This window comes from Alligator sinensis, unplaced genomic scaffold (assembly GCF_000455745.1).
Source record: "Alligator sinensis unplaced genomic scaffold, ASM45574v1 scaffold1277_1, whole genome shotgun sequence".
NCBI lineage: Eukaryota > Metazoa > Chordata > Crocodylia > Alligatoridae > Alligator > Alligator sinensis.
The window spans coordinates 580,951-596,641 of NW_005842341.1; the positions used below are offsets into that span (position 1 = coordinate 580,951).

The window sequence follows — 15,691 nt, forward strand, 5'->3', positions numbered from 1 at the left end:
ACTGCATAAATGAGGTGTAATATGCCATGAGTACAGGGTTGTTTTTCTAAGTCTAGCTATAAGCTCGTTGATTATGATGTTCTGACTATATGGGACTTAGTCTGTTAGAAAACTTAAAAAAAAACATAACTCAGCTTGCTTGCTATGCTATGGTCTGTTCTACATACCTCAGCTTGCTTGCTATGCTATGGTCTGTTCTTTTGGTGCTAAGACAAATCCAGCAAACAAACAGCAGTGCTCAATGTCTGCAGGGGCTGTCCAAAGGATAGTGAAGAAATGTGTACTAGCCCGTCCAGTTGACTGTACTCAGTATTTGAATGCAGGAGCTTTGAATTTCAAAGGTTTGTTTTCTGGCTCAGATCAGATTTTTCTGTTTTCAGTTGATTGTTTTATTTTTTCAAATGCTCCAGTATGGCTTTTTAAATGGGCATTACAAAAGCTGCCAGTTTTAAGTGAGCAAAAAATGAATGGATTGTTATCTTCAGCGAAGTAAAAGTTACCCAAATTGTATGTAACCTCTTCCTTCCATAGAACAGTGTGAGGTGGTTGTAATAATCAGCAGAAGTGCTTCATTCTTATCACTTGAGGTAAGTACACATATTTGAATATGTAGTAACCAAAATTGTTTGCATCCATAATCACTGCTGGCAATTAAGGTATCTAAAGCAAAAAAAACCTTAAGCTTCTCCTTCTCCCTCCCCAACACTTCTCTCCCCTCATTCTTCCATAAAGAATTAGCACATGTAGAAGTAGGATGGTTCATAATCATTAGCGTGTCCATCAGGAACCAAGTTGGTTGATTAGGTGGATCAGGGTATTCTAATCTTGGGAATCCAATGTGTAGTTGTGCTACAGTTAGGACCAAACAATATTGCAGAAGTCAAGAAGGCTTAGTCCCGTCTCTCTCAGTATCGGAATGCCTTGTGTTCGAAGCATTTGTGGTGTGTTGGAACCACATATCCCAACTGTGCAGCTGGAATCGTAGAGCATACAACACAGGCCCTTTTTATGTCCTTTATTTAATAGTGCTAAAGTATACTGGTGGAAGCATGAAGTTTAGACCTTGTCTGTACATCAGAGGTTTGTAGGCCAGTAACTTTTATATAGAAGCAAGGGTGAGTGGTAGCAGAAGAGGTTACATTCTTTAAAGCTCTTTGTTGGTTTGTAGATACTGCCTTTACACAGCAGTGTTTTAATAAAAATGTGTCCTGCCTAGGGAAAACAAAGATTTCCATTGAATCTGGAAGCTTTCCTTCAGCACAGTCAAGTGTTTCTTTTTTGTTGATCCAAATGTTTACAGGTTACGTTCTTATGAAACTTAGTTGAATCTATTTATTTTAACAAATCAGGTTGGCAGAAAACAGTTCTGCCACCTTGCAAACAAGATGATGTGACCTGAAAAGTGTAGCCTAGTTAACCAGCTAAGCAACAGGTGGAAAACTACCATGGTCTACAGCTTCCAGCTACACGCTTTGCATCACTTTTTCAGCTACACTCTTGGGAGCTCAGACTACAGACCATAGAATTTAAATACCAACAGGGACCCGGCTTGTGTTTTAATGACTACCATGGTTCTTGCATTAAACTACAGTGTATTAATGGTGTAATGTTGCAGCATGTGCATTTCTATGCTTGTGTTATTATCATGTGCACAGCATGGTACATTGTAACAATAGGGCTTGGGAGTAAAAGTTTCTTTGTCTTTTATCTTGAGTTGGGGGAGGGGGGAAGATATTTACTTCTGCTGGAAAAGTGTGTCTTTTCTAGTACCACACAGCTTTTCTTATTCAAATCTCCCTCCCTTGTGGCCTTGTAGCAGGTAGGGCCAATATGAACTGTAATCAAGGCCCTGAAAAGCTGTACCCAGAAATGTTTCCTTAAACTTTGAGGTTACACATACTCCAGACTTTGCATTTGGTACTGCAGCTAAATGACTACACAGTCCCTGCGGTGGAGTTGTTTTTAGACGCTACTTCTCATGCTTTTAGACATAGCGTCTCATGTAGATGCTCCCACTGTGTTCTGAATGTAAACCCAAACTCCCATTCTTTGGAAGCCTATGCTAACCCTCAAAGCTCACACAAGAAGCTTTACAGGCCATAATAAAACTGTTGTGCATGGAGTTCAAAGGAAATGGAAAACATTCATTTGGAAAGACAACTGGTGGCCTGTGTTCTCATCTTCGCAGCCCCTCAAGCATAACCTTGAGCTAGCTGAAAAAGTACTTCTGCGATGCTACAAGATAATGAAACCTAGCCGAGAATTGAAATATTTAATGCTAGCTAGTTTGCATCTTATCACAGTTCTGAAAGATGAAACATACCAAGACAAACATTTTAAACAGGCAAATGTTGTTTGGACCACATTTTCAAGCCAAGAGTTGCCTGGCACAGATAGGACTGCAGAGAATAATCCAAGTACAGGCTCCAAAGCTTGTATAGAACTTTTAGTTCTCATCACATTTAAATGCCTGTTTCACCACAGTCTCAAAGGAAAACACCTGCCTGAAGGAAGGTCCATCTCCATAGGGCTCAGCTCTAAAAATGAGGGCACTAATGTATTTGTTCAGCATGGGTTATTGATAAAGGACCTCTAATGTCCCTTGCTTCTTGGAAAAGGCAACCCTCTACCTAACAGAACTTCCTTTGGTGTGAGGACAGTACTTCAGAGACTTTACTCTCAGTGCAAGCTAGTCATAATGCAGCACTTAGTACTGCTGATTCTTTGGTACTTACTGAGACGTACGGCAAGATGTGCAAAACTACCATCTTCAGCTTTTCTCATCAGGCACCATCAATAGCAAAACAAGAACCCACCATATAGTTAAGGCTTAAGTGTTTAGACTAATTTATGTTAGTTGCCTTCAACTCATTTCATGTTGTAAGATCTTAGAAAAATATCCTATTTTATTGCATTCCCTTGATTTAGAGGTTATACAAAAGTAAATGATTTAAAAATAAATATTACAACAGTATTACATGACTGACTGAGTTATGGTAATATGTTGCCAAACAAACTGAAAAGAGATCATTTAAAAAGACTTCCAAGACATTTTATTAAAGTTTCATGCTTCATATAAATGTACAAGTGATGAGAAAAGCAAAAAGCAGAGCCCCCATGCACGTGTATTCTACAATATCATTTGACGTTTGCAATGAGCTAGAAAAATAGTCACTAGAATCACAGTTATGAGTCAACAGAAATGCAATTGTAAGAGCAAACAGCAAGAGGATGAATATTTGACTGAACTTCAAAACCAAATCGTACAAAATAGCTTGTCACATAGCTCTACAGTTTATAAAAGCTTCAGTGTAAGTTAGGTTAAAAAAGATGTAACCCAAAATGTTCTGAATACTGGTAAAAACTTCAGTTGTTATTAAGTGGGAAGAGGTATAAAGTTACGGTATCTGTAAAAACAAAAAACAAAACAAAAAAAACAACTTGAATAGTTTTCAAAATTGGGCGTAACCTAATGAAAAAAAAATACAGTTCAAGTCCAGAGTTCTGTTCCTTCAGCAGTCTAACTTTCAGAATCTAGACACCTATTGTTTAAGCGAACAAAGCTGATCTCTGTTTTGCAGAATTGCAACCTATGAAGAAGCATTTATTGCTTTAGAACTAAAATTTGAACCTAGTTGGAATTTCAACCAGAAGACATGATCTTTTTTAACTTCTACCTCAGCTGTACCCCCCAAACTCTATTCTTAAAAACTTAAAGGAAATAAGAGCTGATGCTTGCAAACAAAGCCTATGAGGGGCCCTGTCTACAACTTAAGTTATCCTGAAAATTCAGTTATGCCATCATCCCTAGTGCTGATCTTTAGAGGAGGGAGAGAAGATAAGCCATGATCCAAATAAAAGCTGGAGAGGTGCAGAGTAAACATTACCAGCCAGTTGGTTTTGTGGGAAGAGGGAAACGAAGGGGGAAGTCTAAAGGTAGGCTTGCAGGTAGGTAGCCTGTAGTGAACCACATTCAATTTAAAACAAGCCATCCATTAAAAAAGGCCTTTTTCTTTTGTTCTTTTTCATCTACAAGCAACCAGACATCAGATCAGTACATCATAAAGTTTACTCACCACCATACCTGTGGTGGTGACTCTTTAACATGACAATAAATTAGCTGGCCTGCTGCTACTTTACAATTACTTTTTAAGAAACTGCAACATTCCTCACTCTACTAGTATCTTAGGGCCCAATTACACAGGGTACGTGGCTATGGAAGACTCATTTCTACTGAGCAGAGTGAGGAGTAAAGTTTTTCACCTGTTTTCACACATGAAAATTGCTACACCAGTTGCAAGGACAAGGAAAATCAGGGCCTAACTTTGGGGAACTGACTTTTTTAACAGTCAAATTTTTTTTGATAAAGCAGAGGCTCCCGTTGTGGACGCTAACCGAATAGCTATAAAGCTTGCTATATTGGAAGTTAAGTTGCCTAATGACTTATCATGTATACAATTGAAATTAACCTGGATGTTGTATGCTCACATGGAGAGATGGGAGAAAGGAAGTTACTAGTTAAAGCAATAAACCCCAAGTTCATTTACATTTCTTTCTGCTGTGGTTTCAGCATCTAATGGTAGTGAACGGAAGATGTATTAATGTTTGGAACAGGATAACTTCTATTCCATATTGGTTTTCTAGTCTAGTAGTTCTTCACACTCAGCTATTCTGTGCAGCTTGAAGTGTTTGTTAAAATATCTTTCCAGCCGGGGCCTGGTTTTCCTCATGTTCTTTTTCCTTTTTACCTATATCCATTTCATTCATCTGCTGATTCAGCTAGCATTCCAGGAGTCCAAATCCCTTCATTCACTAAGATTTTGTCTACCTCTCCCTCCTCCAAGAATCAAAGAGAGGTAATAGTTCAGTATGTTTTTTCAATGATATACAAGGCATATGTTGGACTTTCAAAAGACCTCTGCTTCTACTTAGATACCTGCTGAATTAGCTATATTTTCAAGTACTCCAAACCAACAGCTCCTCAGAGAGTTCAGGGAGAACTGTAGAGGTCTGAGCACTTAAGAAAATTTAAACCCCTTCAATTAGGTACCTCAAAGAGACAGTTCTCTTGATGATCTGGCCACATGGTCTTAGCAGTAGTTTTCAGTGGGAAGACACAAGAGGAAAGAACTTGATTTTCAGATATCATTTGTTAAAAAATATTATCTAATTTTATTGCTGAATTTACTCCAACATGAATTTCCTTCCCAACACTGTAGAGGTATGTCTCTCTGATCCACAGCAAGGAAAACCTTCCTGAAAAACTGGTGGCAGCATGACTTCCTCAGTGATCTCTCACCATAAGACGTCACCACCTTGGACTACTCAACCTTTCAGACACATGATTAGAAAGTTACATGTGAAAAAAATTACAAAAGCAAAAAGTAAACACTTGAGCAAAAGCTCTGGACTCTGACATTTCTCTGTTATTCTGAGAATGTACACCAAACAGTTTGTCTCTACAATGCAGACACTTGTCTCTACAAAACAATGATCTCCGTGCCTTGTGCTTTAAACACTGTAGTCTGGAAAGTTTAAAAGCTTGTGACAAAGTATAAAAAACTTATGAAAATTTTAAAAATCCATTATTGGTCAGTTATCAGCATTTTAAAAAAGCAACAAAAACCTCAAACAGTTTTTCCATATCTCTAAGATTATGTCAGTGCTTTTAAGAAGACACTTGCATATAAACATACCTTAAACTCTTTCATAGGCATGCACATAATAGGGTGGCAGGGTGCCATCTAATGCCATCATAAGTCTACCAAAAATGCTGGGAAACAGTACAAAGGAGTTACAAAATAATACTGTCAATCTTGCATATCTGTTGTAAGTTTAGTGAGGTAATGTTGACACTTTAAAACTCACACCCACCTCTGCACTGATAGTTTATTGCTGAATTAACTATCAATATTGGACTTGATTTTTTTAATACTGCACCCCAGCACATTTTAACACAATGAGGAGTATGATTTAATTACCACTCCTAATACTACCAATGTAGCACAAATGTTCAAAGCCAGTTAAAAAAAAAAAGAGAAACAATTATTTCAATTTTTTAAAAACCCTCTAGCACAATAGTTTTCTCCTATTTGATGGGGGGAGGAGGAATAAAAGTAATTAAATTTTTCGTTGATGCCACTTCATGAATTAAAAAAAATAAGTTACCACCACCTTCATTCTAGAATTCCTATTTCCTCGGTGAGACGTAAAAAAAAATCCAGAAGATCTTAATAAATAGTCCTTTTTCCTTCCAATGGGGTGCAGAGCAAAGTGCAGTGAGAAGCACCATGGAAGCCCTCAGTCTGGCCTATGGCTTTGTTAGATGCGCAGTTGATAGCCGACATCATTCAGCGTAGTGAGGTCACCCCCTTTCTTGTCCATCACTGCAGGCCTGCACCAGAAGAGGGAAAAGAAGGCTTCATTCAACATTTCTTGGATCTGCTGTAATGAACAACCCCATTGCAAACCCAGACACAGTTCATTATTAAAAGGAAACTAACAGAACAAGGCTTCTCATCACTTAATCCAGGCATAGTGTTAAACAAATGGCCACGTTATCAATTTGACTTTGTGTGCAGATATATCTGTTGCAGGCTTACCTCACCTCACCTGACCATCCTCAAAGCCCTATGCCCATACTTGCTTGCTTATACATCTTGGGGACAGGTTAGGGTGGCCATCATAGACATTGGCGACGTGCAAGGGGTGCATGTAGGTGCACATGCACCCCCTGAGCTTGGCGGTGCACCCCCTGCAAAAGCGCCGCTGACACTGCCGGCAGCGCCTGTGGGCGGTGGCCACTCGCCACCACCCCCCACCCGACAATGCCGATGGTGTCTGCAGGAGGTCCCCAATCGCTGCTGGCCGCTGCCACCAGCATCTGCAGGTGGTTGCACCTCCTCCCCCCGGCCAACAGTGCCACGGCTGCCTGCAGGAGCTCACCACTTGCCGCCGCCGCCACCTGCAGGAGCTCACCATGCCCCCCCAGCGTCAGAGGGCATGTGGCATTCATGATCATAGAGGACATTCCAGTTTTCTGCTACTCTGTCCTCTACTGATACAAAACCCAACACCTTTATGTCTTCTATTTTTCTCTTCAAGGCTCAAAGCAGACTCAATTTTTCTTGAAGAGAAAAATAGAGGACATAAAGGCATCCGGTTTCACATCAAGACAAGACAGAGGACAACCAGACTGTCCTCTATGATGGCCACCCTAGGACAGGTTAATGCACAAGTTCTCTTTAAGGGGAGCTTCAATTTCCTGTCTTTGCATCCAATGCATGGCTAAAGCCTGGGTAGCAGAGCTCAGGGTGTGATAATCCATCAGCACCATCCTACATTCCCTTGGACCTGCATTTTATGTCTGTTCTGCCTACTCGTGTCCCACCTGCTTCCTGTGAGCCAACTGCAGCTGTACCTATAAGCTAGCAGAGTCATCATTTAACCCTTTCCCTGCACACAGTTTCTGTCATCATGAGTTCAGTCCAACCAAACAGCCTTAGAAGTGATCCTCTGGCCAGCAGGCAGCATCAACAGTTCTGCTTAACCTGCCATGTAACTACATGGGCTGCAGCACCACCTCCCCAGAGCAGATACCAGGAAACCAATGGAATATGAATCCTTGTCTGAAGGCCCACATACTGCTTCTACTTCCCCAGCCTTCAGAGATGATCCCCACAGTGGTTGCCACAGGCAGGTGGTAGGCTACCTTTCCTATAAAGCAGTGATTCTCAACCTGGTACTGCAGCACCCTGGGATGCCTTTCAAGGGTGCAATGCAATATGAGCACCGTTGTGTGCAAACACCTACATGATTCACAAGAAAAACCCAAAGGGCATTTTTATATATATAAGCACCCTGTAATGCTTGCAGTTGTGTAAGTGGCAAAATGTGTGTCAGCACTAAGAAAATGACAGTGGCGCACATTAGAGGTGCTTTAGCTCAAAAGAACACCGCTGTCATTTTCTGCACGCTAACGTGCATTTCGCCGCTTATACTACTGCACGTGGCACAGCGCAGTTCGCCTCAGCTCACGTGCAGAGCAGACTCGATTAATCGAGTCTGCTCGGAAGCGGCGGATCTCCGCCACGTCGCAGGACAGAAAAGTGTGTGTATAAATGCCCAAAGATTTCAAATAGCAGGCCATTGTGTCAAAAACATTCTGACTTGCTGGAGCCCCTGTTCTCTGCAGCAGAAGAATTGCTCTCTTATTTTCCATAGTCAAAAACCTAATGAAAGCTAGGAGCTGGCATTTTCTGAGGGGGTGCCTTGAGTTGAATGAGGTTGACAACCACTATTCTAAAGGCCCAGTGCAGGTGGAAGGACCATACTCATCTCTGTGAGCACTGCTGCTTAATGATCCCAGCACTCAGGACTCCCTTTCCCAGGCTGAGGGTAAAGCATGGAAGCACTGACATGAAGGCATCAGAGCCCTGTTCTCACTCAGGTGGGGAGCAGCTCACCCATAGAAGTCTCTTCTATGTGGATTACAGGGATCCAGTCAGGTCCAATGTTTGCAAAGCACACTGTGCATCAGCAGTATTGTATAATTATAGAAACAGCCCAGATCTTCTTGACCTAATAAATGCTTGTCAGGCTGTACCTCCTGTTGGAATTGCCATTAAAAATGTCAGCAGCTGCCATTACACAGGTGCTGAGTTCAGACCAATCATGAAACATTATCAGGTATTTAAAATACCACTTCAAAAGTCTCTATACATGTGCTAATAAGGAACACAAATCTCTAGCCTTCTAAAGCAGCAGTTTTCCTTTCAACATCCAAACAAAGCCAGAAACAAAAATGCACTATTACTGCCCTCACAGAACATGCATTCAACTTCATTTACTTGTGGAGAAGAAGAAAACAGACCTTGTCAACTGACATTTAGCAGCCAACGCTGCTTCAGGCTTGCATTACATTACATCCTTGTTCCAAACTAGCCCTGATATTAAAAAATAAATAAATAAATAAATAAATAAATAATTCTTTGCTTTGCTGGTTCCATGACACTGAATCTGAATTTACCAAAATAAAACATGATCAAAAGCAAGGGGAACGTTTTGCATTTGAGAGGATCTTTGTGCTTTATGTACTATTTCCAAACACAGATACAAATGTGCAGCATCTTCACTCAATTTCATACAGAGCAGCTTTTGTTCTTCAAGCCATTGGTGGTTTGATTCTCTTTCCACTTGTGTAACTCTATCGATCTAGTGGAGCTGCTCCTGTGCACCAGTGAAAACAAGTGAGCATCGGTGCCTTGACCCCTACAAACACTCCCCAAGATGTGTTGCTGGACACAGATAGTAGCAAGAGAACATCCAGCAGGAAGCGTTGGCTGGACTGGGCTCTGATTTAGATAAGCCTTTGAAATGCAACAAAAAAGTGAACATTTCAGATTAAATTGTTTCAGTAGAAAGCAAATCAACTGGAGAGAGCCTTCCCCATGGTGACATGTCAGCTGCATGGTGTAATTAGGAGTGTTCGTGAATTAATCTAGCCCTATTGTACCTCCCTTGTAACCATGCTAAATGTACAGACAGAGCTTAGAAGAGATTTCGTTTAAAGAAATCTGCTCTTTAACCATTTAACAAGTTTTGTATTTTGCTAATGAACAATGGGAGAGCTCCATTTGACTCGTGTTTACATTGTGCAAGGGTTCCCTGTATATTCAAGAAAGCTGAACCTAGCAATATCAGCAGGAGTCGAAAATGGCAGAACAAAGCTTCTCTGGGTGTCCACACAATATGTATCGATACGTGGTGCTGACTTGTTAAAGCACTAGCAGCCAGGCAAAAGGCTGGAGTAGACAGGACCCATCTCTGAACTAAAGCCACAAACTGGCTCTTAACCTCAAAGAAACACTGTAAGGAGAAACCTTTCAACTTTTATGAGCTGAGCCCTAAGCATTTTGCTTTAGATTCCCTTCCCAGGAAGGGCCTATATAATTTTATTGTCAACAAAAGCAGTGTGTAATAACAGCTTGCCATTAGCAGGTGAACCCTCTTAAGCAACCGACCGCCAAGTATCTCATGCAGCCCCTGCCAACTAATAGCCTAGCTCAGACTAAAATGGATACTGTGTGGCGGGAAAGGTCTCTCACTCTCCCCCGGCAAACTCTAATTAGCTATAATTAGAGCATGGAAATAAAAGATTCATAAATAGACAAAATGCACAGTACCCAAGTACACTGTTTAGCTAGGAAGATAGATGCCTACTATCTTTCTTGCCAGATTCATGACTTTAGGGCCTTCCAGTTCCCAACCAAAAGAACAAAGGAAATAAAAGAGGGTGCACTAGTGCACAAGTTTCCTTTTTTCTCACCTCCCTGTTTAAATCAGTCTTTGGAAGTTAAGCAACTGGCACATGACATTAATCCACCCTAGTCACCCAGAAAATGGCATCTGACTCACATCTTACACCCCCACTGCTTCCCTCCCTTTTTCCAAGTCCTCCCAAGTCTTCAGACACCTCCCAGCAGAATGGGTAGGAAGCAACTGAGTCTGACCACAGAAGCAAGCTGGCTCAGGAAGAGAGGGACTCCTGCATCAAAAGGAACTGATTCTCCAGCATGAGCCTGCCAAGAGCAGCAGCCTCCCCAATGTCTTATAACGGACAGCCTGGAAAAGCAAGGCCCATGACACCAGTGTAACTCCAATGATTCACCCTTGAGTAAGAGAGAGCAGACTCAGGCTCTAGGGGCCAGCCCGTTAAAGGTACTTAGGTCCCTATCTGCATATTTAGGCATCTAATTGGATTTTTCAGAGGGTCTACGTGCCAAGATCCCATTGACTCAATGGGAATTAAGTGTTTAGTGAGATTTCCATCTGCTAATCCCTACTGATTCAATGGCCCATTCTTGTATCTTTAGGCACCTAAATACATTTGGAAACCTGGTCCTAGATGACTTAAGTGAAACATCCTGTAATACACAGAGGGTGTATCTACACGATACACTTTACTATGCAGTGGATGATTATACTGTGCAGTAAAGAGTCACTGTGCAGTAGCGCATGTGTAGACTGCTGACCAGGAGCAAATTGTTCCCAGTCGGCCAAGACAGCAGGGGCAGAAAAGCTTTCCCCTCCCTTGGACAGCTGCTTCCTAATTCTGTTCCCCAACTGGCAGGTCGGGGTAGGGGCCTGGGAAACTGTGCCCTCTTGCAGCTGCTGCTTCCCATTTCCCCACCCTGATCAGCAGGGGCTGAGAAGTAGCAGCTGCAGAAGGACATTTTCCCAGCCCTATGTCCCAATCCGGAGATCAGGCATGGGGCTGGGAGGCAGTTGCTCCGGAGGTGGGACAATTTCCTCCAGCCCACAGACACTAGGGCCTGACTTTGGTGCCCCCTGCCAGCCCAGGTCTGGCACCCGGGGGAGCCTGGAGTTCTCCATGGCTGCTGTAGGTGGGACACAGCATAACTGGAGTAGCCCTACACTAAGCTGCTCCCAATGGGAGCACGTGTAGACACCTTGATGGGGAAAGCTTACTGTGCAGTATTTTACTGTGCAGTAAGCTTTCTGGGCATTAACTGCATGTGTAGACATGCCCAGAATGTATGGGAGAGAGGCACTTTAACACCAACTTTTTCAGATGGGAACTGCTAAACCCAAACACTTACTTTCAGTGGAACACACGAGTACCATACAAGTCAATGAGACCAGGCCACTGATCTAAAAGCCTTGGCATGGATGTAAGCATCTGAGTCTCACATGGTAGAAGAGTCTCTGAGTTAAAGTGCAGTTCAAGATCAGGCCTCCTTACTTGGTCCTTCACTGCTAGTAGGAAAAGCTTGGACCAGAGGTCACCAACCAGTGGATCTCAATCATGGGTGACTGGTCTGGCCTCCTGAGTCGGGGGGGGCGCAAAGAAAGCTGATCGCTGACCATGGGGGTCCCCTAGCAGCCAATCATGGACGGGGGGGGTCCCCCTAGCGGCCAATCGCTGACCCTGGAAGCAGCACTGGCAAAACTGGAAGCGTCGGCAGCAAAACTGGAAGTGCCACTGGCGCTTCTCTCGGCGCCCCCACCAATCTCAGGAGGAGCACTGGCCGGAGCTTCTCAGTGCCCCCAGTCCCCAGCTTGTGAGGGCCAATCTCAGGAGGGGCACGTGTCCCCCCCTCTACACGTCGCCTATGATCTCAATCCACTGGTAGATCTCAGAGCCTCTTAGAGTTGATCCAAGGCTGGGGTGGGGGGCTGAGTGCCCGTGTTCATGCATGCCATGCCCCAGCCCAGCAGGTCAATCCATGGGGGAGGGAAGGGGAAGGGGCTAGATCGAGGCCCCTGCGGAGAGGGACAGTGCTGCAGAGACAGGAGAAGAGGTAAGTTGAGTGGGGTCCTGACTGGGTGAGACTTACCTGCTGAGAAGGTGCGCCCCAAATAATTTTTTCTCCCTCTGCCTCAATCTTCTCCCCGCCCCCCACCTTCCCTCCCCACAGACTTACCTGCTGGGTGGGGGTTGGGGGGCTGGCAGCAGTGCACGGTAGATCTTGGGTTGCTTTTAAATGCCAAAGGTGATCTCCTATTTAAAAAGGTTGGAGACTGTGGCAGAATGCCACCTCTGTCTCTCCCCAAAAACTCTGCTCTGTGACAATTTGGTTAACATGGGCACTGCAGAGGGCAGACATCCCATCTCTTAGGTAACCTGAATTGGATATATTCCTAAGGGAGGGGGGAAACCTGCTCCCTCTGCCTAGGTGACTGGCATCACATACGTGGGTGAAGGGCTTACACTCCCTATTGTTCTAAGCAATGCCAAGCTGACTGGGAGGAGGCTAGAGACCCTGCCAGTCTACCTGGCAACCAGTGATGCATTTCAAATTGGCTGGCTGGCAGCCAACAGGTACTGGCTTCCATTGTACCCGGTAAATGACGTCATAAGGTCTATATAAGAACTGCCCAGGAGGAGAGTAGTAGCCATGATGAAAACTCAGAGAGAGAGGAGCAGGAATATCTGAAACTTGCTCTCACTCTTGAAACTCATGATCAATGACCTGCCTGCCTCCAGAGGGAATCTCCACCTGCCTCTGGATGATACTTGTGAGTAAGCTACCTGAGATCTAACTAGATATACAGCTTGCAGTAACTCAGATGCATGATCAAAGGCTACCCAGCCACAGGAGTTTGCTCTATGGGATTTCTCTGATATTGCTCTACCCTGTACCCTATTCCAAACCTACTCCTTGTAACCAATAAAATTCTCCTTTGTACCTAGCATGGGAGACTTATTGGGAGAGGGGCTAGATTATGCCTCCGAGTCCCCTCGGTTTGGCTGACTAAGGGAGACCACTACGTGTGCTTCAGACTCAGGGAAGCACCCCAAGTTCCTGAAGTGGGTCGAGTACCCTCGAGGGCTAATAGGCCTGTTTCCCAGGGGTCACAGTGCCAGGATCAGGCCAGACCCCAAGTGATGGCAGCGCTACCCTCAGGCTAGTGGGTGTGCTCCAGGAAGGGGGTTGGCCAGATGTGAGGCGCCCCCAGGGAGGCACTCGGAGCCTGGAAGGTGGTCGGGCACAGTGAGGTGGGTGGCTCAGCACAGGAGCACCCCCTACTGGGTCACCACAGAGACCACTGGCTTAGACTGCACAGATTTATTAAAGCCTCCTCGTGTGAACACATGGCTCTTGGGATATAATATCTAAGTAAGCCCCATTTAATCCTTATTCCAGACTGAATGAGCACCCCTGACATTCCTCCTTCATAGCATGGCAGCTGCAAACAGCAGGAGGCATCTGATGGACTTAAGGTCAAGAAGTTAAATAGCGGGAGTTCCTAAGTCAACTAAAACACTCAGAACTCCATCACAGGTGGCAGCTTGAGTAACTTCTTCCTCTCCTTCTCCCATGACCCACACAACAGCCCATTTACTCCAAACAACTAAAACAAGGAGAACAGTTTGATGCAACTGTACGAAACTACTTCCTTCCTAGGCTGATCTGGTTGCCCTATGGTCAGTGTTTTGCATCATCCAGCAAGGTTCCCCCACTAAGACTGACTACTATTCAGGCTGCCAGTGTATGAGGTGTACCTCACCATGCTTGTAATAGAGATAGGGTGGCCATCATAGAGGACAGCCCAGTTGTCCTCTATTGAGACAAAACCCAAAGCCTTTATGTCCTCTATTTTGAAGAGAAAAATAGAGGACATAAAGGCATTGGGTTTCGCATCAATAGAGGACAGAGAACAGCATAGCAGAAAACAGGAATGTCCTCTATGATGGCCACCCTAGCTGAGCATTCGAAATGCTCTGCAGCAACCTCCCGAGACTCACCACCTGGAAGGTAAAGAACAGAGGTACACCATTACAGCAGCATAAATTAGGCAGGCAGATGGGAGATGGAGACCATATGGAATTCTCAACAGTCTGGCTACAGAGTGAAGGATTTTTAAGGAGACTGGGAATTTATTTACTTTCAAAACACACTTCAAAAGTGCTTGTGGTTGTCAGATTCAGAAAAACTAGGTGTAAAAAAGGGTGATCCAAGTCAGCCAACAAATGACAACCCAAAAGATAATCTTGATCCAAATACTCCCCTGTCACTGTCACCAACTGCTTTGCAAATTCTAAGCTCCACGTTGTTCCACCCAAGTATATATCACATAATTTTGTAATGCTTGGACAATGGTTCTCAACCATTTTAGTCTCAAGGCACTCCTTGTTAGATTCGAGGCACCTTTCAGAAAATGCCAGCTCAGAGACCTGCATGGGTCTGATTTTAAAGGCCCACTTCCAACCTACACCAAATATTATACAACCAGACCTGAACCCACAAACTATTAGCAAGTCTTCTTACCCACAGACTAACCTGACCTGCTTTAGGCAAACCCATAACCCTACCCACGCAGCTGACAGACGCGTTAGTTCAACCTCCCCCACCGTGAATCAAGACAGACTCGAGGGGAATGCCTCCAGACCTAAGGTTGAGGAGGACCGGGTTAGAGTGCTTCTGGAGGGGCTGGACGTGTTCAAATCAGCAGGTCCAGATGCTCTCCACCCCAGGGTGTTGAGGGAGCTAGCAGGGGTTATTGCAGGGCCCTGGGCACTGCTTTACGAGCGCTCGTGGTGCTCGGGCCAGGTGCCAGATGATTGGAAGATAGCCAATGTGGTCCCCATCTTTAAAAAAGGGAGGAGGGAGGACCCGGGCAACTATAGGCCCATCAGTCTTACCTCAATCCTGGGGAAACTCTTTGAGAAGAACATCAAGGAGCACATCTGTGATGGGCCGGCATCAGGGATGATGCTCAAGGGCAACCAGCACGGTTTCATTAGGGGCAGGTCATGTCAGACCAACCTGATTGCCTTTTACAATCAGGTCACAAAAGCATTGGATGCAGGTGTTGCGGTGGATGTAGTCTGTGTGGACTTCAGCAAGGCCTTTGACACTGTCTCCCACCCCATCTTCATTAAAAAACTAGACGACTGTGGCATCGATGCCTACATAGTCAGATGGATTGCAAATTGGCTGAAGGGTTGTACTCAGAGGGTGGTGGTAGACGGGTCATATTCGACCTGGGGGGAAGTGGGCAGAGGAGTCCCCCAGGGCTCGGTCCTTGGGCCCGCACTGTTCCATTTCTTTATCAGCAATTTGGACGACAGGGTGAAAAGCAACCTGTTCAAATTTGCTGACGATACCAAAATTTGGGGTGAGGTGGGCACATTAGCAGGGAGGGAAAGACTGCAGAAAGACCT

General features: G+C 44.3%; 1 protein-coding gene across 1 annotated transcript in view; it reads right to left on the reverse strand.

The window, feature by feature from the left end:
• Nucleotides 1-3,044: 3,044 nt before the first annotated feature.
• The window catches only part of VASH2 (vasohibin 2), a 76,976-nt gene continuing 64,329 nt past the window's right edge, over nt 3,045-15,691 (reverse strand). The window contains exon 8 of the mRNA XM_006028781.3: nt 3,045-6,394. Within this exon, the coding sequence (XP_006028843.1) occupies nt 6,322-6,394 (73 nt within the window). The 3' untranslated portion in view covers nt 3,045-6,321. The remainder of the gene's footprint in view (nt 6,395-15,691) is intronic.